The sequence below is a fragment of the Ornithorhynchus anatinus genome, chromosome 2, assembly GCF_004115215.2.
Source record: "Ornithorhynchus anatinus isolate Pmale09 chromosome 2, mOrnAna1.pri.v4, whole genome shotgun sequence".
NCBI lineage: Eukaryota > Metazoa > Chordata > Mammalia > Monotremata > Ornithorhynchidae > Ornithorhynchus > Ornithorhynchus anatinus.
In genome coordinates, this window is record NC_041729.1 from 144990980 (window position 1) to 145016099 (window position 25120).

The following is a 25120-nucleotide window of genomic DNA, read 5'->3' on the forward strand; positions in this document are numbered from 1 at the left end:
CCCAAGAGCCGTGCGTGGAGAAGCAGCATGGTGTAGTGGATAGAGCATGGGCCTCAGTGGCATGGGTCAGGAGTCATGGGTTCTAATCCTGGCTCCACCACTTGTCTGCTGTGTGACCTTGGGGCAAGTGACTTTACTTCTCTGTGCCTCTGTTACCTCATCTGTAAAGTGGGGATTGAGACTGTGAGCCCCACGTGGGACAGCGACTGTGACCGACCCAATTTGCTTGTATCCACCCCAGCGCTTAAATACAGTGCCTGGCTCAAAGTAAGCACTTAACAAATGCTATCATTATTATTAATATTATTATTAGGGACCCCTCAAATGACTGTCACCTCTTTGAGTTCCCAACAGAAAGGCTAAATACAAATGTTCTAAGACACTGAATCGAACTTAGTAAATTCTCATCTCTGCTTTAGGTTTCCCACTCTTGCTGGTTAATACGTGAAGAAGTAACTGAGAGTTGATGTCAGGGGAATAAACATTTTGATGAATGAATAGTAATTTGAGCATTTACTTTGTGCAGACCACTGTACCGAGCACTTTAGGAGACTTAAATAGTTGACGTGACCCCCTGCCCTCAAAGATCCCGCCACCTAGCAGAGATCCTACCCGGGTTTCATTTGATGCAGATGATTTAAGCTGAGATGGGCTCAACTTGGTTTGTCTAGATTCAAACAAGGGTTTTCTAGAAATAGTGAAATGCGATGTTTGCTAGAAATATTGAGGCAGGGAGTGGGTCCAATTTGATTAGCTTTTATCTACCCCGGCGCTTAATACAGTCCTTGGCACATGATAAGCACTTAACTAGTACCATCATAATAGATGTTTTCTAAAGTGCTATCATGTGAATCGAAGCACCTATCCCATCCTACCTTTCTTACTGTATCAGCTTCCTTGCTGACCTCCCAGCCTCCTGTCTCTCCCCACTCCAGGCCATAGTTCAAGCTGCTACCTGGATCTTTTTTCTAGCAAAAATACTCAGTCCATGTTTCCCCACTCATGAAGAACCTCCAGTGGTTGCCCATCCACCTCCGCCTGGAAAAGAAACTCCCAACTGTCGGCTTTAAAGGACTCTGTCACCTTGGGCCTCTTACCTCTCCTTGCGGCTTTCCTCCTACAACCCAGCCTGCACCCTCTGCTCCCCTACTACCAACCTGCTCACCGTCGCTCGACATCGTCTGTCTCACCGCCGACCTCTCGCCCACATCCTGCCTCTGGTCTGGAACGTCCTCCCCCTTCATTTCCGACAGACGATCGCTGTCCCACCTTCAGAGCTTTCCTGAAGGCCCATCTCCTCCAAGAGCCCTTCCCTCTACGCTCCAGAGAAGCAGTGTGGCTCAGTGGAAAGAGCATGAGTTTGGGAGTCAGAGGTCATGGGTTCTAATCCCCGCTCTACCACTTGTCAGCTGTGTGACTGTGGGCAAATCATTCAACTTCTCTGTGCCTCAGTGACCTCATCTGGAAAATGGGGATGAAGACTGTGAGCCTCACATGGGACAACCTGATTACCCTGTATCTACCCTAGTGCTTAGAACAGTGCCCTGCACATAGTAAGCGCTTAACAAATACCAACATTATTATTATTATTATTCCCTGACTAGGCCTTCATTTCCTCTTCTCCCACTCCCTTTCACGCTGCCTTCGCACTTGGATTTGCTCCCTCTATCCACCCTCCCTCAGCCCTTATGTCCGCACTGATGTCCACATCCGTCATTTATTTATTTATATTAATGTCTGTCTTGCCCCTCTAGTCTCTAAGCTTGTTGCGGGCAGGGAACACATCTACCAACTCTGTCAGATTGTACTCTCCCATGTGCATAGTACAGTGCCCTGGACACAGTAAGCACTCAATAAATGCCATTGATCGATCACTTGATTTATTCAGATGAGGCTTCGTTGTAGAGGATGCCTTCTGTACAGAGCAAAGGATTTAGACTGTCCACATTTCATTTTACTGCCCTCCGATATCGTTGCTGTGCATCCACCTAGTGGCTAAAATATACGTCTCGTGCGTTGTCAGAAATTAAATTTATTTAAATTTTTTCTTTGAGAAACTATAAACATGTCTGTAGAGCCTGGGCATTGACACAGAGATAGAGAAACAATATCTACCCACAGTACAATCAAATGTTCCGGATAAAAATTTAATCCTCTTTAGATGGGGATCCTGGTGCAGAATTACTCAGAGAAGCAGTCCGGCACTGTTCTTTTGTGTTGTTTCTGTTTTGTTTTCCTTATCCATCCGGCTGACTTTGAGGGCCGAAACGGCTGTTGCTTGGCTCTGCCTCTTGTCATTCTCTTCCTTTTTGCCCGGCACCGGAGCGAGTTTCCACATCAGCCAGGCACCTGACATATTGTCAGAATCTTTGCATACCATTTTCAGAACTTGGTTTCGGTTGTGTGCCTGTGTGGGTGTAAAGGGGTGTTGGCAAAGGGTAGTTGTCTAAACATTTAATCTTCCTCTGGAGGAGGGACTGAAGAGAATTAAGCGCTCAATGAGTACGACTGAATGAATGAATTAGTAATAGTAGTTCATTCATTCAATCAATCGTATTTATTGAGTGCTTACTGTGTGCAGAGCACTGTACTAAGCGGCTTGGGATGTACAATGAGGCAACAGATAGAGACAATCCCTGCCCAATGACGGGCTTACAGTCTAAACGTAACGGTTGTCGTAATAGTAGAAGCAGCCTGACTGGGAATGAGCGGGACCTGGGTTCTAATTCTGTCTCTGCCACACATCAGCACTTAGAACAGTGCTTTGCACATAGTAAGCGCTTAAATGCCATCATTATTATTATCTGCTGTGTGACTCTAGGTAAGTCGCTTCATTTCTCTGGGCCTCTGTCATCTCATCTGTAAAATGGGGGTGAAGAGTGTGAGCCCCACATGGGATAGGGACCGTATCTAACCAGATTAACTTGTATCTTCTCCAGAGCTTAGAATAGCGCTGGGTGCACGGTGAGCACTCACCAAGTACCGTAATTATTATTATTACAGTACACTGTACTAGTCTCTTGGGAAGGAACACATCCCCTGCCCACAAGGAGTTTACACTGTAGTTGGGGAATCAAAAACAGTTTGGGAATCCCCTGAGGAACAAGAATCGTGTCTATTATCTTTAAAGAGAAGCAGCATGGCTCAGTGGAAAGAGCCCGGGCTTTGGAGTCAGAGGTCATGGGTTCGAACCACGGCTCTGCCACTTGTCAGCTGGGTGACTGTGGGCAAGTCACTTCACTTCTCTGGGCCTCAGTTACCTCATCTGTCAAATGGGGATTAACTGTGAGCCTCACGTGGGACCACCTGATTACCTTGTATCAACCCCAGCGCTTAGAACAGTGCTCTGCAAATAATAAGTGCTTAACAAATACCAACATTATTACTATCTTTGTAGTCTCTGCTAGTGCTTTGTACAGTGTCCAGCACACAGTAAGCACTGTTACTAAAGAAAAGCATTTTGGACCCTGAGGAAATGATTGAGTAGATATATCCATTGAGAAGCAGCGTGATTTAGTGGAAAGAGCCCGGGCTTGGGAGTCAGAGGTCATGGGTTCTAATCCCAGCCCCGCCACTTATCAGCTGCGTGACTTTGGGCAAGTCACTTTGCTTCTCTGGGCCTCAGATACCTCATCTGGAAAATGGGGATTAAGACCGTGAGCCGCACGTGGGACCACCTGATTACCTTGTATCAACCCCAGCACTTAGAACAGTGCTTTGCACATAGTAAGTGCTTGACAAATACCATAACTATTATTAATATGCATATGTATGTGTATATATATTTATACGCATACAAATATCAAGGGACATAGTGTAAAAAGGAAATAAATACTATAGTCATCTGAAAGTATGTGGATCAGGGTGCTGGGAAGCAAATTAAGGAAAGCTTGGAGGCAGGAATGGGATTTTAGGAAGGCTTTGAATGTGGGGGGAGCTGGGATCTGTCCGTTTGAGGAGGGAGGGATTTCCAAATCAGATGTGAGCAAGGGCAGCAGTGTGGCCTAGTGGATAGAGCCCGGGCCTGGGAGTCAGAGGACCTAGGTTCTAATCCCGGCTCTACCACCGGCCTGCCGTGAGACCTTGGGTAGGTCACTTCACTTCTCTTTGCCTCAGTTACCTCATCTTCAAAATGGGGGTTAAATTCTACCCCTCCTATTTTGACTGTGAGCTCTCGTGAGATAAGGGACTGTGTCCAACCTGATGATCTTGGATCCACTCCAGTGCTTACTAGAGTGCCTGGTGCATAGTAAGCACTTTAACACACACCACTTAAAAAAGGGGGCAGGGGTGGAGGTGGGAGCATGGAGTGAGGTACCGTTAGGAGGTTGCTTGGGAGGAGCCAAGATAGCAGGGTGGGGATTCTCCGGTGAGGTGTCGGTGAGTTAAGAGAAGCAGCGTGGCTCAGTGGAAAGAGCCCGGGCTATGGAGTCAGAGGTCATGGGTTCTAACCCCGGCTCAGCCACTTGTCAGTTGTGTGACTTTGGGCAAGTCACTTCACTTCTCTGTGCCTCAGTTACCCCATCTATAAAATGGGGATTAAGTCTGTGAGCCCCACGTGGGACAACCTGATCACCTTGTATCCTCCCCAGCACTTAGAACAGTACTTTGCACATAGTAAGCGCTTAACAAATGCCATCATCATTATTATTGTAGGGCATCATCGTTAACGGTGAAAGGAGCAAGGACTTTTCATTTTTGCTTTTTTCTGGCTTGTCTGTTGAATTATTGAATACTGGACCCTCCCTAGAGAGCCAAATTTGATGACAATTAAGGTCTGTATTGATGGGAGTGTTCATATGTTAGATTCACTGGGTATAGTTTCAGCTGCCTTTGGAATTCCTTTCAGTCTATTTTTCAACTCCTATTCTGGGAAGTGATTCATAGTCATTTGCTGCAGTGTATTCACCTCAAGTTCATCCTTTCATTCAATCTTTCAATCATTTAGTGAGTGGTTACTCTTTGCAAAGCACTGTATTAAGTGCTTAGCTTAGTCAGTACATAGTAATAATAATTGTGGTGTTTAATCACTTGCTTTGAGCCAGGCACTGTACTAAGCACTGGGGTGGATGTAGGCAAACGAGGTTGGACACAGTCTCTGTCCATCGAGGGCCTCACAGTCTTAATCTCCATTTTAGAGATGAGGGAATTGAGACACAGGGAAGGGAAGTGACTTGCCCAGAGTCACACAGCAGACATTTGGCAGGGCCAGGAATAGAACCCAGATCCTTCTGACTCCCAGGCCCATGCTCGATCTGCTATTTATCTGCTGCTTCCTATGGTAGTAGTACTTAGTGGGTGACTTTCTCAAAAAGTTTAAATTCTCCAGATAAACCAGAATTCCAGGACACCTCTTCCAATGCTTCACTCTTTCAGGCACATGGTACATTGCTCTGCACATAGTAAGCGCTCCCTTCCCCTCCCCTCAGCACTGTGCTCATTTGTATATACTTTTATTACCCTATTTATTTTGTTAGTGAGATGTACATCCCCTTGATTCTGTTTATTGCTATTGTTTTTGTCTGCCTGTCTCCCCCGATTAGACTGTAAGCCCGTCAATGGGCAGGAATTGTCTCTATCTGTTGCCGAATTGTACATTCCAAGCGCTTAGTACAGTGCTCTGCACATAGTAAGCGCTCAATAAATACTATTGAATGAAAGGAGCATCGGAGAGATAATCGGCGTATTTTCCTCTTTTTAAGATTGATTCTCTGTGATGAGAATGGAGCCATCTTTAGCCTGTTGTGGTTGTATGGGTGCACTGTGGTTGGGGGAAGAGGTGTGTCCACACACACTCTTAGGGGATGCATAGAAGTCCTTAGTTTGGTTTTGGCTGCATAGGCTTGCGTATCTTTTTCTCTCTCTTTTTTTTTCTGGCATTTGTTACGTCCTTACTGTGTGCCAGACGCTGTACCGAGCGGTAGGGTGGATAGAAGCTAATCAGGTTGGAAGCAGTCCCTGTCCCACGTGGAGCACGCAGTCTCAATCCCCGTTTTACAGATGAGGAAATTGAGGTACAGAGAAGTGAAGTGACTGGCCCACGATCACACAGCGGACATGTGGCAGAGCCAGAATTAGAATCCAGGTCCTTCTGACTTCTGGGACCGTGCTCTACTAGGATACGCAGCTTCTCTTTAGCCATGGTGTTCCCCTAGTTGCGATGACGTCTTTGCTTGTTCTGTGTTCCAGGGTGAATACTTGGTTTAGCGTGGTATCACGGTGGTAGGGAACTTTGAGGTGTTGGCATTGTGTTGGAGCAGTGGGGCTTAGGAGAAAGAGGACCAAGGTTCGAGTCCTAGCTCTGCCAATCACTTGCTATGGGACCTTGGGCAAGTCACTTCACTTCTCTGGGCCTCAGTTACCTCATTGATAAAATGGGGATTATGACTGTGAGCCCCCTGAGGGACATGGACTCTGTCCAATGTGATTACCTTGTAGCTACCCCAGCGCTTAGTACACTGCCTGGACATAGTAAGCGCTTAATAAATACCACTAAGAAGAAAACAAGAAGGAACTCCGCTTTTCAGTATTTTAATGGTGCTTGTTAAGAGCCTACTCTGTTCCAGGCACTGCACAAGGGCTGGAGCAGATGAAAGCTAATCAGGTTGGACACTGTTCCCGTCCCATATGGGGGCTAAGCTGGAGAGAGGAGGGTTTAACTGAGGCACGACAAGTGAAACGACTTGCTCAAAGTCACAGAGCAGGCAGGTGGCAGGGATGGGATTAAAACTCAGGTCCTCTGACTCAGGAATTACCTAACTCTAAAGGAACCACCATTTTTCGGTTGGCAGGGGCAGGAGGATAATCCAGAGTGCTATAGTAGTTGCAGAAAGAGGTGCACGTTTTGTCGTAACTAATCAAGTGGCTCACTCCCATTTCCAATATTGGTACCAGGCAACTGTGGTAATGTTTGTTTTTAAGTTTTACTTAAAGCGATTAACTGTTTGTTTTTGGCAGATGTAAAGGTGGAGTGCCATTTATGACGTAGGAGATCTTCTGACACAAGTTTACCTCAAAAATCAGGTAGGAGAAAAGAAAACGTAAATGGACTAGACCTGCCGTAGAGCGTTTAGAAAAGATGTGAGAAAGTTAGATGAGGTTCTTTTCTAGGCAGCGAAGATGGATGTATATTGACCTGAAAATGGGAGGGGTGACAACCTAAGACCGCGAGCCCTACTGCGAGACAGGGACCTTGTCCAGTCCGATTGGCTTGTATCCACCCCAGTGCTTAGGATAGTGCCTGGCGTCCTAAGTAAGCGCTTAACAAATACCTTTATTATTGTTGTTGTTATTCTTAATGAAATCTGTGTCAAAAATCTGCCTGGGTGTAACTCTTCATTGAGAATCTTTTTGCAAGGCTGGGGTTTCTGTTATTAAGAAGCTTCAGCTGTGTAGACTTTGTTTGGGTCAGAGCCATATGGACCTTGCGAAAAACATTCAGTGGCTCCCCAAATTTGGTAGGTAATGACTTGGCAGGTACCAAAACAGACCCTTGGGGCCACAGCCTATTCTTTCATTCATTCAGTTGTATTTATTGAGCGCTTACTGTGTGCAGAGCACTGCACTGTACTTAGCACTTGGGAGGGTAGAGTACAACAATAAACAGACACATTCCCTGCCCAGCACAAGCTTACAATCTGGGTTGTTCCCTGCTGCCATCGTAGTCTTTTTATTCGGAATCATCTCGAGTTCCCTGTTCCTGAGGTCAAGGAATCACTACAGGCCTAAGGGTGGGGCAGCGTTATCAATCAGCCATATTTATTGGCGCTTACTATGCACAGAGGACTGTACGAAGACCTCGGGAGAGTGCAATGTAGCAGAATTGGTTAGACATGCTCCCTGCCCTCAACCAGCTTCCAGTCTGGAGCTACAGCTAGTCTGCAGTGGCTCGTCTGTCAAGCCGGCCTCTAGGCTGTAAGCTTGTTGTGGACAGGGAATGTGTCTGTTTAATTGTTGTAGTCTCCCAAGCGCTTAGTACAGTGCTCGGCACACAATAAGCACTCAATAAATACGACTGAATGAATGAATAGCAGTTACAACCTGAAGCTGGCTTTCTCCTGCTAGAACATTTCCCGTTGTCAGCAACAATCCGGATGGGGAAAACTAAATAATATTAATAATAGTAATGATAATAAAAGGTGTGGTATTTGTTAAGCGTTTACCATGTGTCAGGCACAGTTCTAAGTGTTGGCATAGATACAGACTGCTCGGGTTAGACACAGTCCCCGTCCCCACGTGGGGCTCACAGCCTCAATCCCCATTTTACAGATAACTGAGGGCCAGTGAAGTGACTCGCCCAAGGTCACACAGCAGACAAGTGGCGGAACTGGGATTAGAACCCAAGTCCTTCTGATGCCTCGGCCCGAGCTGTACCCATCAGGCCACATCGCTCCTCATTTCAGACCACTGAAGTGGCAGCTCGTAAGAGAGAAAAAGAATCTGCAAAATAGAACTGATTTTATATACATATATCTATAGGTGTTTATATATATTTATATATTTTTTCCCCTCCCTCAGACCTCTCACTTTAAAAGACTCAGTGTGGAATAAACCGGCACGGTGATGGCATGGAATACGAAACCACAAGATAATATTGTTCTTCCATCCTATTCTGGAAGTCAATCATCATTTTTGTCCCAAGCCTTAAGAAGCCCACCGGTATATACTCAAAGGAACACATTCGCCTCTCAGGGTTCTTGTACAGAGCCTAGAAACCCCCAAGATATATTCATGTACCCGGCCAACGTGCAAGGCATTTCACAGCCATCGCAGTATCCCAATGTGGCAGGCTACCCGCCAGCTCGGCAAGCAGCAGCCCGGGAGATGCCAGGGATGGGAACTATCGTCTCGCAGAGTTCAGCGAAGAGAACGGCTCTTCCGTGTATTATGCCCAAGGCACATCATCAGACCTCACAGGTTCCACTGGGTAGTAGACAGAACTCTTGGACCAACCCATCTCTGAACGACCCCAGTCATTTCCCGGTCAGGCCATCCGCCGTGTCTTCTCAAAACGGCATCGGCGCCACTATTCCGAATGCCATCCCTCCGCAGAATCAGTACGTGACCTCAGTCGCCTATCCCGTGCCGCAGCGGGTGGTGGCTTTATCGCTTCCCTCGAGGTTTTCCTCCCTGTATCAAGGAAATCCCGATGCGAGCGGGTCTTCGTTAGAGCTGCAGGTCGGCTGGCCCGGCCAGTGCGATTCGAACAGGCCGTCCGTCTCTCAGGAACACGGAGCGGCGTCTCTCGCTCCACCCGGTCAGTATCCCGGTTCCCTGCGGGGCTCGGCCATCCAGAACGTCCAGAAAGAAATCCCCCTGTCCATGTCCTCGTTGCAGACTGCACACGGGCAGAGTCTCAATTGCAAAGGGGCCGCTCCGCCCCCGCCGTATCCCCCAACCCAATCCCAGCAGTATATGGCCGTCCAGATGGTGGTGGAGATGAATCCCAACAACCCTCGTCGTTATTACTCCAGGTTTGCCAATCCAAAGCTTTCCGGCGGGCAGCAGTTGGCCGAGCCTCCGGCCGGCGAGCCCCTCCGCAGCCCGCAAGCTCTCCTGCTGGACGCGAACCCGTTTTCTCAGCCTCACTGTCAAAACACGATCGGCTATAACCCCGCCGCGGGAAGCCCGTGGTCTTCGAACGGGAACGTGAGGCCGAAGCGACTCTTTCACGAGCCGGGCGGACCAGCAGCCGAAGGCGGGAACCCCCCGCGGAAGCCCATGCCGGAAGCGCCGACGGGCCCGGGTGCCGGAGTGGCTCCGGAGCCGCCTGTGAGGCCTGTCCCCAGAGGGGGCAACCAGTTGGGTGCTTTGGAAGGCCCGCCCGCCCCGCCTAGAGCCGGGCTGGTGAATCGAGGCAGAGGACGGTTGGCTTGGGATGCTCTGCGCGGGGGAGCCGTCGGCAGTTTAGAAGGCTCCGGCGACTCTAAGGCAGGGATGACAGTGGTGACGAAGGAAGGATTGGTGAGCGACGTTAAGAAATTGCTAGCCATGAGAAACGAAGTCGTGAAGTTCGCCAAGCAGATTAAAATGAAGAAGAACCTCTTGATCGCCAAGGGCGGCAACTCTGTGGCCACCACCTCTTCGCTGGACAGTCCAAAGGTCAGCCCCGGGCTCTCCTCCCAAATCGCTGCTGAAGGTCAGACGTTTCCTCAGACGACCGCGAGCCCAGAATGCCAGCCCTCCACAGGACCGAGATCGGCACCTCCGGACTGGAGACATCCCACCAGTATTCAAGGATTTAGCAGCCACGGACGAATCATCCAAGGCAGCGGTTCCGTTTTGCTTAATTCTGTCATATGTGACCAAGTACCCCAATTGGATCGGGTGAATCATTCTCTGGAGAAAAACTCAGCATTGGGGCAGAAGATCTTATCGAGCTCTAACCCTGCACTCGGGACCCCAGAGCAGACAGCGGTTTCCCCGAGTTGCGATATCGATAAAGTCGGCTCTGTGGACAGAGGTCGGCAGAGACTAGCGGCGGAACCTGCACAAGCCTCCGGCCAAGTCCTGCTGAAAAGGAAAGAGTCCTTGAAGAAAGACATCGTTTCCTGTAATAAGTTATTGGCCAATCTTCTTCAGAGTAAAAGTCCAACTTTCTCTGATGGCATTCACTTCTCATATTCGGGATTAACGGACCCGAATGAAAAGATTCTCCTCTCGCAATCGAACTATTCCGAATCGGATGGGCGAAGCACAGTTACCGGTCGGCAGTCGGGTGAGAAAACCGGGGCCGCTCCGAACGCTTCTAACAGCAGTCCGGAGACTTCGACTGCAGCTGGGTCTCCGGTCGTTCCAGACCCTTGCTGTAAAGCGGATAACAACAACTATTCCATGGAAGAGTTGGCAGCTTGTCTCGCTCTTTGGAAAAGGGCACCCGCGGAGCCCGTCGACATCCCAGATCCAGAAATCACCGTTGCTCCCGATCAGGCCCCGTTGCCTTTGGAAGGAGGACTTAATGAGTGTCCGGGCCCAGGTTTGGAAAATCTGCCAAGTAAAGCCCTCAGAGCTGCGGATGACTCCGTTCTGTCATCCGTGGTTGTTTCCGGCGTGCTCAAGCCCGATCCCGTGAGTTCCAGTTTGACCAAAGGGGTGGAGCTTCAGGTTGCTGTGGTCTCTCCCTTGATCGTCTCAGAGGCCAAAGGATTGACCGACCCCGCAACCAAACCCGAAGAACCTCTACACGAAGCGGTGTATCCGGTCATTCAAGAAGGCAGCGTATGTAGCTTACGGGCCCACCTTCAAGAGAAAGATGGGACGGGCGCGTCACCCCAGGCCGGAGCCGAGAGAGGACACGGAGAAACTGATACCTCGCCGCCGGAGGCGATCGCCGCCATCAAAAAGGTCGGTGCCCCGGTCGTGTCAGTGGGCGGATACGTAATCGCGTGGGGATCTGTAAACTCCACTCAATCCATGGTCATCGAGCTGGAAAAGTCGGGCCGGTGGGTCCCGCGGCTGTCGGTCGGACTCGAAGAAGACCACCATTTTCCCCAACTAAGCTCGAGCACCTCGGGGGAGAACCAAGAACAGTGGGCTCTGACCGAATTGAAAGAGACCGATGCTCCGACGTCAGACGGCGACTCACCGCAGATTGCCAACGTCTGTTCTCTCGTCGAAGGCGGTGTATTCTATAACTCCCAGATAGCCCACATGTTCAGCTCCGATTCTCCGACAGAGATGGAGGACCCGACCGCCTCAGCGGGTGACGGCGCGGTTCTCGGTACCCGGGCTCCAGACCCGCTGGACCCGGGGAAACTGGGGCCCGACAGGCGAGTCGCGGGTTCTGAAGAGCAGAGCGGGCTGCCGTTCCCCGACCCGCTCTCCAAAAGTTCCTGCTTTGCAAAGTCGTCTGGACTTCCAGAATCGGCTGCGTCTTTGCAGCTTCGAGATCCGACTGTAGGACAAAAAATTACGAACATTAAGAACACGGGGAACCTTGGATGTGATGGATCATGCTCTTCGATCCAGTATCAGCTGGATCTTCCTCTTGAAGAGATGGCCGTCTTCCCCGATAAAGATCGCCATCCAGGTCGTCTCTTCAATCCAGATAAAAATCTCATGTGGGAGAGCCATCCGACCGTGACCGACGAGGTGTCTATAAAATATCTTGAAGACCAGCTGTCTGAACTTTTAAGAGAGTTTCCGTACGGTCTCGAAAAGTCACACCCACAGAAGAAAATCCCTGAAACGGAAAACCCAAAACCCTCTGAGCCACCGGCGAGAATGGTCAAGGATCCAGATTCTTGTTGTCCGAGAAACGCGGACCCCGAGGACCCGATAAGCCAAATTCAGATCGTGATTTTGAATTCGGAGCAAGTGAAGGAACTGTTCCCTGAATCTACGGAGCAATTACCAGGTACAGAGAAATTAGGAGACTCTCCCAGCGCAGAGTTTACTCCCGAAAACCGAGACCGAGACCTTCCTCGTCTACCAGTTATAGACCCCGTGACCTCTGAGGCAGGGGACGATGAAACTCGCACGTCAGATGGCCGGGCTACTGTTTATGGGGGCGGGCCCCATTCCTCGTGTGACATTAGCCAGGCTGACCCATCAGAGAAAAAGAACATCAGTGACCAGTGTTCCCAGTCGGAGGCTCTCAACCATCAAACGGGACACCCGGCAGACGCCGACAGAGTCGTCCCCATTACCGAAGGGAAAAGTCCCATGGAAAATAACTTCCACGCGTCTGGGGAATTGCCAGAGAGGAAGCAACATTCCCCTGTTATTATCCCGATCGAGGATCGGCCTAAAGAGGAACACAACAGATCGTCGAAAACGGAGTTAGAACCCACCGATAAGGTGCGGTCCCATGACAAAGAAGTAGCCTCAGAAAAAGTTCTCAAACCTTGGAAAAAGAAAAGAAAGCTTAAATTCCACGAGGTAAGCTTTGTGGGAAAAGAAGTCGCACGTCACAAAAGGGTTGCTAAAGGCCCCACACAGGAGGAAGCCTCCACAAGACATTTTAGCCCTTCAAACAGGAAAGAGAAAAGAGTATTTTCTTTGCCAAACAAAGACTTTCACAAAAAGGAAGCATCCTTAAGAGGAGAAGCCTCCTTGAGAGACGTAGCATCGGCGGAAAGCTTCAAACTGGGGTACAGTGCAAAAAGTCATTCCAAATTCAGTCTGGAACAGAAGAAGTCCGAACCATCTAATAATGTATTTGACTGGGAGAAGAGGGAACACGACAAATTAGAACAGAACTCGGGTCGAGTAAATGAGTTGAAATCGAGCAAGAACGAAAGGAACAAGATCCCAGGAAAAGAGTTATCGACAGACGTGAGAACCGGCGACTCGGAAAAGGATACCCAGAGTAACACAGCGCGGACTCCCAGCATCACCTCAAATTCTTCTAAATTTAAGGATATTTCACATAAAACGACTGGAGTCTTCTCCTCTCAAGGGTACTTAATGAGGCGAAAACGTAAAGAAAAGATCAGCAAGCAGGACTCCAAGAAAACCCAAGAAAAACGGGAAATGAAGAAAGCTGGCCCCTCGGCTTCTGAAAAAGTCTGGCATAATAAATTCACCTTTAAACTAGTGAACTGTGGGAAACCCAGCGAAGGACATGCTACGTGGCGGTGCAAGAGACCATTAGAAGCACTGACACACCGGAGTAAAAGCATTCACTCTCACAGGATCAGAGCGCAGTCAGACTCGGAAAAGAACTTTACCAAAAAAGTCAGAGCAAAAATGGGGGAGAAGAAGCTGGGAAAAACGTACTCTGAAAACAGTGGCAGGCCCGATGCCAATTTAATCTGCTTAAATAAAAAAGTTAAGTTCACTAAAATGCCTCTTCAAGAAAATGAGCCAAAAGACCAGAAGAAAGTGTATCTGAACAGAGTTGCTTTTAAGCGGACTGCCCAGGAAAGTATTTGTTTGACCAAGTTAGACTGCTCTCCTGGGAAACATCTGGGGAAAATAAAGTCGGCTAATGAGTTGGAGATGGGGTCCGATGGTAAATCCTGTTTCTCTTCACCTGAGAGGCCAAGAATGCTGGAATTTAAATTATGCCCCGATGTGCTGTTGAAGAACGTGCGGGGAGACGACGAAGTTCTGGAGGAAAAGACTTTTCCCAGGAAAGAGCAAGCCCCCGTGGAAGGTTCGTACTTTTTTCTCATTTGAGTCACGCTCCGACGTGGGTGGCGTTGTCACAGAGCACCTCCTCCCCACCGTTAAGCAAAACGGACCCCGGCCCCCTGGCCGTGGAGAGTCCTCCGTCGCGTGTACACAGACCGTTCCCGTTGCGTCACGTGTTGCAGTAAGTGCTCTATAAATATGAGTGAATGAATGAATCTAAGGGTAAGAGAGGGGACTGGGACAGGCGACCAGCAGAGATTAAGCAAATAAGAATCTAAAAGACAAGGACAGTGAAAAACACGCAAAATAAAAACAGAGAACACCACACTCAGTTTAGTATTCTCCACTCTACCAGATTCATTTCCGCATCTGTCTTTCCATGGGCAGAATTCCTGCCACTGTTGTTATTCATTCATTCGTATTTATTGAGCGCTTACTGTGTGCAGGTCACTGTACTAAGCGCTTGAAAAGTACAGTTCAGCAAAGAGAGATGATCCCTGCCCAGCAGTAGGCTCACAGACTAGAAGGGGGGAGACAGCAAAACAAGTAAACAGGCATCAATAGCATCAATATAAAAAAAAAACTATAGATATATGCACATCATTAATAAATAGAAGAATAAATATGTACATATATACACAAGTACTGTGGGGCCAGGGGGATAGAGCAGAGGGAGGGAGTCGGGATAATGGGGAGGGGAGGAGGAGCAGAGGAAAAGAGGGAGGCTCAGTCTGGGGAGGCCTCTTGGAGGAGGTGAGCTCTCAGTAGGGCTTAGAAGGGGAACCCAAGCCCAGGCAGGTGGGAGGGGGGAGAACAAGGCACAGGGAGAAGGTTAGCACCAGAAGAGTACAGTGTGCAGGCTGGACTGGAGAAGGCAAGAAAGGAGGCGAGGTAGGAGGGGGCAAGGTGATGGAGAGCTCTGAAACCAATAGTGACAAGTATTTGCTTCATGCAAAGGTTGATAGGCAAGCACTGGAGATTTTTGAGGAGGGGAGTGACATGCCCAGAGCGTTTCTGTAGAAAGATAATCCAGGCAGCTGAGTGAAGTATAGACTGAAGGGGAGAGAGATAGGAGGCTGGGAGATCAGAAAGGAGGCTGATGCAGTAATCCAGTTGGGATATAATGAGAGATTGTACCAACAAGGTAATGGTTTGGATGGAGAGGAAAGGGCGGATCTTGGCGATGATGCAAAGGTGAGATCGGCAGGTTTTGGTGACAGATTGGATGTTTGGGGTGAATGAGAGAGCGGAGTCAAGGATGACTCCAAGGTTGCGGGCCTGTGAGATGGGAAGGATGATCGTGCCGTCCACAGTGACAGGGAAGTCAGAGGACAGGGTTTGGGAGGGAAGATAAGGAGCTCAGTCTTGGACATGTTGAGTTTTAGGTGGCCGATGGACATCCAGTTGGAGACGTCCTAGAGGCAGAAGGAGATAACCGGGAGGGAGGGAGAGAGAACGAGGGAGGAAATGTAGATTTGGATATCATCCATGTAGAGATAGTTGTAGCCGTGGGAGTGAATGAGTTCACCAAGGGAGTGAATATAGATGGAGAACAGAAGGAGACCAAGAACTGACCCTTGAGGAGCCCCTACAGTTAGGGGATCGAAGGGAGAGGAGGAGCCCGCGAAGGAGACCGGGAATGAACGGCCAGAGAGATAAGAGAACCAGGAGAGGATGGAGTCAGTGAAGCCAAGATCGGATAACGTCTTGAGGAGAAGGGGATGGTTGACAGTGTCAAAGGCAGCTGAGAGGTCAAGGAGGATTAGGACAGAGTAGAAACTGTTGGATTTGGCAAGAAGGAGGTCATGGGTGACCTTTGAGAGGGCGGTTTCGGTGAAGTGGAGAGGACGGAAGCCAGATTGGAGGAGGTCCAGGAGAGAGTTGGAGGAGAGGAATTCGAGGCAGCGAGAGTAGACGACTCGTTCTGGGAGTTTGGAAAGGAAGGGTAGGAGGGAGACGGGGTGATAAGTGGAGGAAGCAGTGGGGGCAAGGGAGGGTTTTTTAGGACGGGGAGATGTGGGCGTGTTTGAAGTCAGAGGGGAAGAAGCCGTTGGAGAGTGAGTGGTTGAAGATGGAAGTTAAGGAGGGGAAGAGGGAATGGGTGAGAGTTTTTATGTTTTATAAGGGAATGGAGTCCGAAGAGCAAGTGGAGGGAGTGGCACTTGAGAGGAGGGAGGAGATCTCTTCTGGAGGTATTGCTGGGAAGGATGGGAAAGTAGAGGAGGGGGTCGAGTTTGGGGGACATGGAGAAGAGGGAGGGGTGACTTTGAGGAGCTCAGACTTGATAGTGTTACTTTTCCTAATGAAATAGGTGGCCAGATTGTTGGGGGTGAGGGAAGGAGGAGCAGGGAGGAACAGGGGACCTGAAGAGGGAGTTAAATGTCTGCAACAGCTGACACAGGTGATGGGCGTGGGTGTCAATAAGGGAAGAGAAGAAGTTCTGCCTGGCAGAGGAGAGGGCAGAGTTAAGGCAAGACAGGATGAACTTAAAGTGGACAAGGTTGGCCAGCTGTTGAGACTTCCCCAGCAGTGTTCAGTGACTCGAGCATAAGAGCGAAGGAGGCGGACAGTGACGGTGATCCAGGACTGTGGGTTAGCGGTGCGAGAACGATGAAGGGATAGGGGAGCCAGTGAGTTGAGTAGAGAGGGTGGAGTTGAGACCATCTGTCTGATCATCAAGAGTGGATAGAGTGAGTAGGGAGGCTAGGTGGAGTGTGATGAGCTGAGAGAGATGGATGGGGTCGAGAGAGCGGAGGTCTCTGTGGGGCGATATCGATTAGAGTTCATTTATGCTGTGGCCTAGTCACATTCTAAATGGGATGGATTTGTTCATCCTGATCGAACCGCAATTCAACTGTTTCGGCTTCCACCCTGTGGCTTGGTGGCATGTGTAATTCTTCACTGGAATATTAAGGCTTAAGAATATTAAGAGGCGGGAAGTCTGCGTCACATTTTTGTTGAAGGACTTTAACTTTCCTGGGTCAACCATGATAACAAGTCTCCCGATGCAGGATTTGCAGAGCCAGAATGCACTAACAGCACTGAAGCATTGTGGAAAACAGTGGGGCCTAGGGAAAGAGCCCGGGCCTGGGAGTGAGAGGACCTGGGTTCTAATTATGGCTCTGCCACTTGACTGCTGGGAGACCTCGAGCAAGTCACTGAACTTATCTGTGTTCAAAAAAAGTATCTGTTTCCTCATCTGTAAAATGAGGATTCGATAACTGTTCTCCCTCCCCCTTAGATTGCGAACCTTCTGTGGGACAGAGACTGAATCCAACCAGATTAATTTGTACCCACTTCAGGGTTTGGAACAGTGCTTGACACATAGTAAGCGCTTAAGAAATACTGTCGTTGTGTTGTTTCGTTATCATCTGTCACTCATTGTCACTCATTGTCCACAAATGTCCCACCCGGTTTGGCTGTGTTACATAAGTGAGCAGAGCCACCATGTTAGGAAACTGAGTACCAGAACTTTATTGTTGATGATCTTGTCTTTTGATATTGATTCTGGCCCACATGGTGCCAGATCTGAACCTGTCCCACATGGGGCTCACAATCTTAATTCCCATTTTACAGATGAGGTAAATGAAGCAAAATGACTTGCCCAAGGTCACACAGCAGACAAGTTGGTGGAGCCAGGATTAGAGCCAGGATTAGTCAGGTCCTTCTAACTCCCAGGCCATGGAGTCTCCATCCAGTAGGCCATGCTGCAGCTTCTGCCTAGGTAACAGAATTCGACCTCAGGTTTTAGCTCTGCATTGCCAAGCGACAGTTTTGGTTCCGTGTAAGGGTTTCCTGGTGTAGACGTATAGAGCGCCTCAGTCTTCTTCAGACGTCTTGTCCGCCCTGATGACCGGCCGATTGGGTGAAGCAGTGTACAACCAGTACTGACATCTGTGTTCAGGAATTCGAGATGGACCTTTTCCACGACTCTGGATAGTGTCCCAAGTCTGTCGAGATAGAAGAGTTTCCCAAAAGCTTTAAAGCATCTCTGACACGGTCTCCTAGTTCAAGTTGAACCAGGGCCTGCCTCTCTTTGTAAACAGAGAAGCAGCGTGGCCTAATGGAAAGAGCACAGAGAACCTGGGTTCTAATCCCAGCTCCGCCATATGTGACCTTGGGCAAGTCACTCAACGTCTCTCTGCTTCACTTACCTCATCTATAAAATGGGGGTTAAAGATGTGAGCCCCTTTTGGGACATGAATTGGGTTCAACCTGACTAGCTTGTGTCTCCCCCAGCACTTAATACAAATACATAAGAGTCAGATGGGGAGGGTACCCTCGGCTCCTAGCCGGCCAGTATTCCCGCCCCGGAGTAGCCACGGTCGGAATCTTGATGGATTTTGCAGGGCCAGCAAATCTGCCTAGGAGTTTCCAGTGTCCAAATCGACCATCTTTTCAGAGGCTTTGGCCCGGCCTATGAGTAGGGATTCCAGCTTCCGTTCTATGCCCTTTCCCTGCATCGATGCTGAGCAAAGACAATATCCTCTGTGTCATGTGGTGTTCAGAATTTATTTTAATGTCTGTCACTCCCCCAGATTGTCAACTCGTGGGCAGGGGATGTGCCTGTTCATTGTTGCACTGTCTTCTCCCAAGTGCTTAGTACGGTGCTCGGCACACAGTAAGCGCTCAATAAATACGATTGACCGACCGACTGACTGAAGTCATCCTGTGACTCTGGAAGCAGCATCCAGTCAGCGATATTATGTGGCAGCCGATCCAGGAGGACACCGACTCTTTCTTGTCGGCATTGGAGAAGAGTGAGACCCCTTGATCGTGCCGGGATCTGATCAAATCTGATCTTTCACCTCTCCTCTTGCTTAAGCTCCGTCAGGTGTTTGTAACAGCATTTGGGAAACTCGACACTTGGAAATTGCTCAGAATTTAAAACTGTGAAACGATCCTCCACAGTGCATTCTTGCTGATCAGTGACGGTATAATCTGGGGTTAACTTGAAATCATTCATCAATCTTTACAATTACTAAGGCATATCGATAATGAATGGCATGTAGCGAGTGCTTGCTCTGCGCAGAGCACTGCATTCATTCCATCATATTTGAGTGCTTAACTCTGTGCCGAGCACTGTACTGAGCACTTGGGAGACTACAGTATAACAATAAACAGATACATTCCCTGCCCACAGTGAGTTTACAGACTAGCCAGACAGACAGTAATATAAATAAATGACAGATATGTACATAAGTGCTGTAAGCACATGGAAGTGTTCAATCCAGCAGAATTAGCAAATACGTTCCCTTCCCGTAACGAGCTCTGAGGAGTATAGCATGTTTAATCTCTTAACATAACAGATGTACAGCATATTCTCGTGGTTGCCGGACACTGTCTTAATGGTTTTTTGAATGGGTGAAAGGAAGCAGCGTGGCTTACTGGAAAGAACCCGGGGTTGGGAATCAGAGGTCATGGGTTCTAAACCCGGCTCCATCACTCATCAGCTGTGTAGTTTTGGGCAAGTCACTTAACTTCTCTTTGCCTCAGTTACCTCATCTGTAAAATGGGGATTAAGACTGTGAGCCCCACAATCTGATTGCCTTGTATCTACCCCAGGGCTTAGAACAGTGTTTGGCCCATAGGCACTTAAATACTATTATTATTATTAGTATTATCAGTGAGATTGTAGACTTTCTCCTGTTGACTGTAAACTCCAAGTGGACAGGTGTAACCCCTAACCGACTCTGTTGTATTGTACCTTTCCAAATGCTTACTACAGTGCTTTACACAGAGTGAATTGCTCAGTAAATACATTGCTTGATTGAGGAGTATGGTTTTCGATTGTGAAAACCGGCGTGAGGGAGTACCATGGGCACCTTTCAGGCACCTGAAAATAAAGCTGTGTTCCTTTCCAGGAATCAAAAGTACAAAAGAAGATTGGTTAAAGTGCAGTCCCCAGAAGAAAAGGAAAATGGAAGCAGCCAAAAACCAAGGTAACCTTAGGAGAAGCACTGACAGAGCCATGGGATAGAGAAGCAGCGTGGCCTAGTGGAAAGAGTCCGGGCCTGGGAGTCGGAGGACCTGGGTTCTAATCCCGGCTCCGCCGCTTGCCTGCTGTGTGGCCTTGTGCAAGTCCTTTAACTTCTGTGCCTCGGTTGCCTCATCTGTAAAATGGGGATTCAGTAGCCGTTCTATCTCCTATTTGGATTATGATCCCCATTTGGGACCTGCTGATCTTGTACCCACCCCAGTGTGTAGTACAGTGCTTGACACGTAGTAAGCCTTCAACAAACACCACAGTTACTATCATTATTATCAGAGTAGATCCTTTAGGTACAAAGAGAGCCAGTGACCCGATACCGTTCAGTTGGATCTGTGGCCCCTTGCGGAATCCACCCCAGAGGAATCGCTGTAGAGCGTGGTGCCGCTGGGTCTTGTGCGGAGATCACAGGACCCACAGGAGGTCCTGATCAATTCCCTAGTCCCTGTTGACCAAATTCCAGAGGCAGAGAATTCAAGCCCCCAGATCTCCGCCTAGCAGATAGGACACGGGCCTGGGAGTCAGAAGCTCATGGCTTCTGATCCCGGCTCCTCCACTTGGCTGCTGGGTAACCTTGGGCAGGTCACTTCTCTGGGCCTCAGTTTGCTCATCTGAAAAATGGGGATTGAGACTGTGAGCCCCACGTCGGGCAGGGACTGTGTCCAGCTCGATTTGCTTGTATCCACCCCAGCGCTTAATACAATTCTGGACACATAGTAAGTGCTTAACAAATACCATTATTATTATTATTAGGCTGGCAATATTTACAAGGATGACTCTGCTTTTGAAAGGGGGGAAAGGGAGAAGAAGGCTGAGGGAGAGGCAAACTCATTATGGACAGGGAATGTGTCTGCTAATTCTGTAGTATTATACTTTCCCAAGTGCTTAATAATAATAATGATGGTATTTGTTAAGCGCTTACTATGTGCAAAGCACTGTCCTAAGCGCTGGGGGATACAAGGTGATCAGGTTGTCCCACGTGGGACTCACAGTTTTAATGCCCCTTTTACAGATGAGGTAACTGAGGCACAGGGAAGTTAAGTGACTTGCCCAAAGTCACACAGCTGACAAGTGGCAGAGCCGGGCTTCGAACCCATGACTTCTGACTCCCAAGCCCGGGTTCTTTCCACTGAGCCACGCTGCTTCCCTAGTACAGTATGGCCCTGGATGCGTAAGTGCTCAATTAAATACCTTTTATTGATTAAAAGGGAGAAACCCACCGCTGCTTTTGGCGTCAGCATTTTGGGGGAGGTTACCATTTACTAACTCTCTCCCTCTTTTCACTTGCGTCGTTGCTTCCTGAAAAACTAGAGAGAGTGAAGCATCTATTTAGACGGTGAGTCCCATGTGGGACAGGAACTGGGTCCAATCCAGTTTGCTCGTCTCTCCCCCGGCACTTATCGAGCATATTTATTGAGCACTTACTGTGCAGAGGGCACATACTAAGCACTTGGGAGAGTACAATACAGCAATAAACAGACACATTCCCTGCCCACAGCAAGCTCACAGTCTAGAGGAACAGTGCTTGATACATATTAAATGCTGAACAAATGCTATCATTATTATCTGGTTTTGGAGTGCAGGGATGAGACTCCCAAGATGTTTTATGGAAACATTTCCATAAAAATTGGCAATAGGATCGAGTTTCTAGTTCCTTGTTTCTCCAGACCTTTGAGGATTGCTTATTTATGAGGCTGTCACAGAGCATCTAGAATCTGTCAGTTGATCAGTTGTATTTACTGAGCGCTTACCATGTATAGAGCGATGTACTGAGCCCTTGGGAGAGTACAGTGTAATACAGTTGGCAGATATATTCCCTGCCCTTGAACTTACACAATAGAAGAGTCAATTAATTAATGTTGGTATTTGTTAAGCGCTTACTATGTGCCGAGCACTGTTCTAAGCGCTGGGGTAGATATAGGGGAATCAGGTTGTCCCACATGGGGCTCACAGTCTTAATCCCCATTTTGCAGATGAGGGAACTGAGGCACAGAGAAGTTAAGTGACTCGCCCACAGTCACACAGCCGACAAGTGGCAGAGCTGGGATTCGAACTCATGAGCCCTGACTCCAAAGCCCATGCTCTTTCCACTGAGCCACGCTGCTTCTCCAAGAGTCCAAAAGTGAACTGCAGTTGTAGTAATTTCTTATTAATTAATTTAATTTGATTAATTTGTATCGACCCTAGTGCGTAGAATGGTGCTTGGCAGATAGCAGTTAACAAATACCATTATTATTATTATTGTTAGATATAAAAAATCATTTTACAAAATTGGGGGTGTGTAGCTCAGCCTGAAATTCTCAAATTCATTCAGTCATATTTATTGAGCGCCTTACTATGTGCCGAACACTGTACTCAGTTCTTGGGAAAGTACAATACAACAATAAACAATGGCATTCCTTGCCTACAGTGAGCTTACAGTCTAGTTAGGGGAGACAGACATCAAAACAAATAAATGAAGTTACAGATATGTACATAAGTGCTTTGGGGTTGGGAGGAAGGAAGAGCAAAGGAAGCAAGTCAGGGTGACGCAGAAGGGAGAGGGAGATGAGGAAAAGTGGGGCAAAGTCTGGGAAGGCCTCTTGGAGGAGATGGGCCTCAATAAGGCTTTGAAGGAGGAGGAGAGTCAATGTTTGTTGGATTTGAGGAGGGAGGGCATTCCAGGCCAGAGGCAGGATGTAGGCCAGAGGTCGGCGGCCAGACAGTTGAGGTGGAGGCCCAGTGAGCAGGTGAGCGGCACCAGAGGAGCGGAGTGTGCGGGCTGGGTTGGAGAAGGAGAGAAGGGAGGTGAGGTAGGAGGGGGCAAGGGGATGGAGAGCTCTGGAGCCAAGAGTGAGGAGTTTTTGTTTGATGCAGAGGTGGATGGGCTAGAGTTGTTTGAGGAGAGGGGTGACCTGTCCAAAACATTTTTTTTAGAAAAATGCTCTGGGCATCAGAGTGAAGTATGGACGGTCAAATGTCATGCATTTAAGAGGAGTATTTAGAGAACGGTGTGGGGTGGAAATTTAGCAGCAGTGTGATCTAGTGGATAGAGCACAGGCCTGGGAGTCAGAAGGATCTGAGGTCTAATCCCAGCTCTGCCCTTCGTCTGCTGTGGGGTCTTGGACAAGTAACTTAACTTCTTCATGCTTCGCTTCCCTCATCTGTTAAATGGGGATGAAGACATGAGCCCCAAGTGGGACGGGGACTGTGTCCAACCTGATTAGGCTGTATCTACCCCAGTGCTTGCCTGGCACATAGAAAGCGCTTAATAGGTACCATAAAAAAAAATCCACACAGTGGCAATCTTCAGCGTTGGTAGCCACACGCTTTGACCGATGAGTTTAAATCACAGTGCCCAATTTTAACTGTTGGTGAACGGAACCACTTGAGTCTTCCCACCTTTTGACAGCTTCCAACATCCCCCCCACCCTGGATAAGTCACTTCAGTGCTCTGGGCCTGATTTACCTCATCCGTAAAATGGGGATTAAGAACGCGAGCCCCATGGGGCACGGGGACCGTGACCAACCTGTGCTTAGAACAGTGCTTGGCACGTAATAAGCACTTAACAAGTACCGTAATTATTATTACCTCTCGCCAGCATTCATTTCATGCATAAGTGGGCATTCACCTAGGCCCCAGCCCGGATTGAGGGTGGCGAGGGTGGAGGTGAAGGGGTATAATTCAGCCAGCACCAGAGCACAGGGATGATCCTTCCTGAATCGGGAGCACCGAGCTGGACTGACCTGAATTTCCTCTTTCCTTTAGATGACAGCCATCCTCCTCTTCCAAGGGCACCCAAGAGAAGTTACAGCGGCGGCGACGCTACCCAAGGCTCAGCGACGGACTCGAAGGCCATGTTTCAGACGTTCAAGAAATTGTACATGGAGAAAAGAAGCAAGAGCTTAGACAGCAGCCCCACCACGTGATCCTTGCTGCCTTAGAGCACAAGTGCCATTCGTCCTCCAGTGATCTGGTTTCTGATACAAGTCTCCCTCCTAAAGCCAAGTCCGTTGCTGGCAACGGATAGAGTATTGCCATACAGAGATCTAGCAACCATTAAAACGAACCTTTGTGTGTCATCTTCGGTCTGTTATTGAACTTTTTAGCAGCTTCTATTTTTGTTGGGGTTCGTTTGTGATGACGGTCCACAGAGCAATAGGTTGACATCACCAAGACTGTACAGATTTATCGGACGGATCATAAAGTATTTAGGTTTCTGCCTTGTGTAAGGAAACCGACAGGAAAGACACTTCTGAGTTTCAGCTTCTAGTTTACTGTTAAAACATGCTGACAGATTGAGACCATCTGCTCTCTTTAATTAGTAACCGTAAAAGCATTCTTACATCCTACATTGGCAAGATTTTTTTTTTTTCAAAAACCTACTGTGAAATTTAAAGTATTGTCTTTGTTGAATCTTTTGTTGAAATGCAATATTTGTACTGTATTGAATTTTGAATTCAATCCTGTATTTTTTTGATTTGTTTTTTTACCTGTTAAACTTATACACTGAATACGAGAGTTGTGGACAATGTTTAAATACACACTACTTTTCATACCTGAAAGTAAACCTTTATTTTGAAAGATCAGAAGTTTGGTATTTAATTTTGTATTACAGAACACTTTTCCTGGGATACCTCTGCAGCAGGAAGATAAAACACGGAGAAATCATTTAGGAAAGAATCTCCAGATAAATATTTCTAGATGCCAAGTGTCTGCTTAATGAGGGGATTTATGTTTTGCCCATTTTGGGATGATGGGGAGGTAGAGGGTGTGAGAGGAATCAAGTTGGAGACAGGTGACCTGGAGGATCTTTGTTGAGGATGCTCAATCCATGAATCAGTGGTATATATCACATGCTTCCTGTGTTTAGAGCTCTGTACTGAGTGTTTGAGAGAGTACTAGACAGAGTTAATAGACACATACCCTGCCTACAGAGAGCTTACGGTCTAGAGGCGAAGACAGGTATTTAAATGCTGAAGTCTTTGAGGAGCAGCTTAGCTTGGGGGCTTTAGAAGCCATGAGAAGAGCATTCATAGTAATAATTATGGTACTTGTTAAGCACTTACTATGTG

General features: G+C 48.2%; 1 protein-coding gene across 4 annotated transcripts in view; it reads left to right on the forward strand.

The window, feature by feature from the left end:
• RESF1 (retroelement silencing factor 1) overlaps window positions 1–24634 on the forward strand; it is a 60543-nt gene extending 35909 nt beyond the window's left edge. For 3 of the 4 annotated variants that reach the window (XM_029055772.2, XM_029055763.2, XM_029055753.2), the window contains exons 2-5: window positions 6958–7023; window positions 8518–14098; window positions 19941–20018; window positions 23814–24634. In XM_029055772.2, coding sequence (XP_028911605.1) covers window positions 8563–14098; window positions 19941–20018; window positions 23814–23974 — 5775 coding nt within the window. In that variant the 5' untranslated portion in view covers window positions 6958–7023; window positions 8518–8562 and the 3' untranslated portion in view covers window positions 23975–24634. The remainder of the gene's footprint in view (window positions 1–6957; window positions 7024–8517; window positions 14099–19940; window positions 20019–23813) is intronic. The other variant, XM_029055781.2, reaches the window with a different exon arrangement.
• The last annotated feature ends 486 nt before the right edge of the window (window positions 24635–25120 follow it).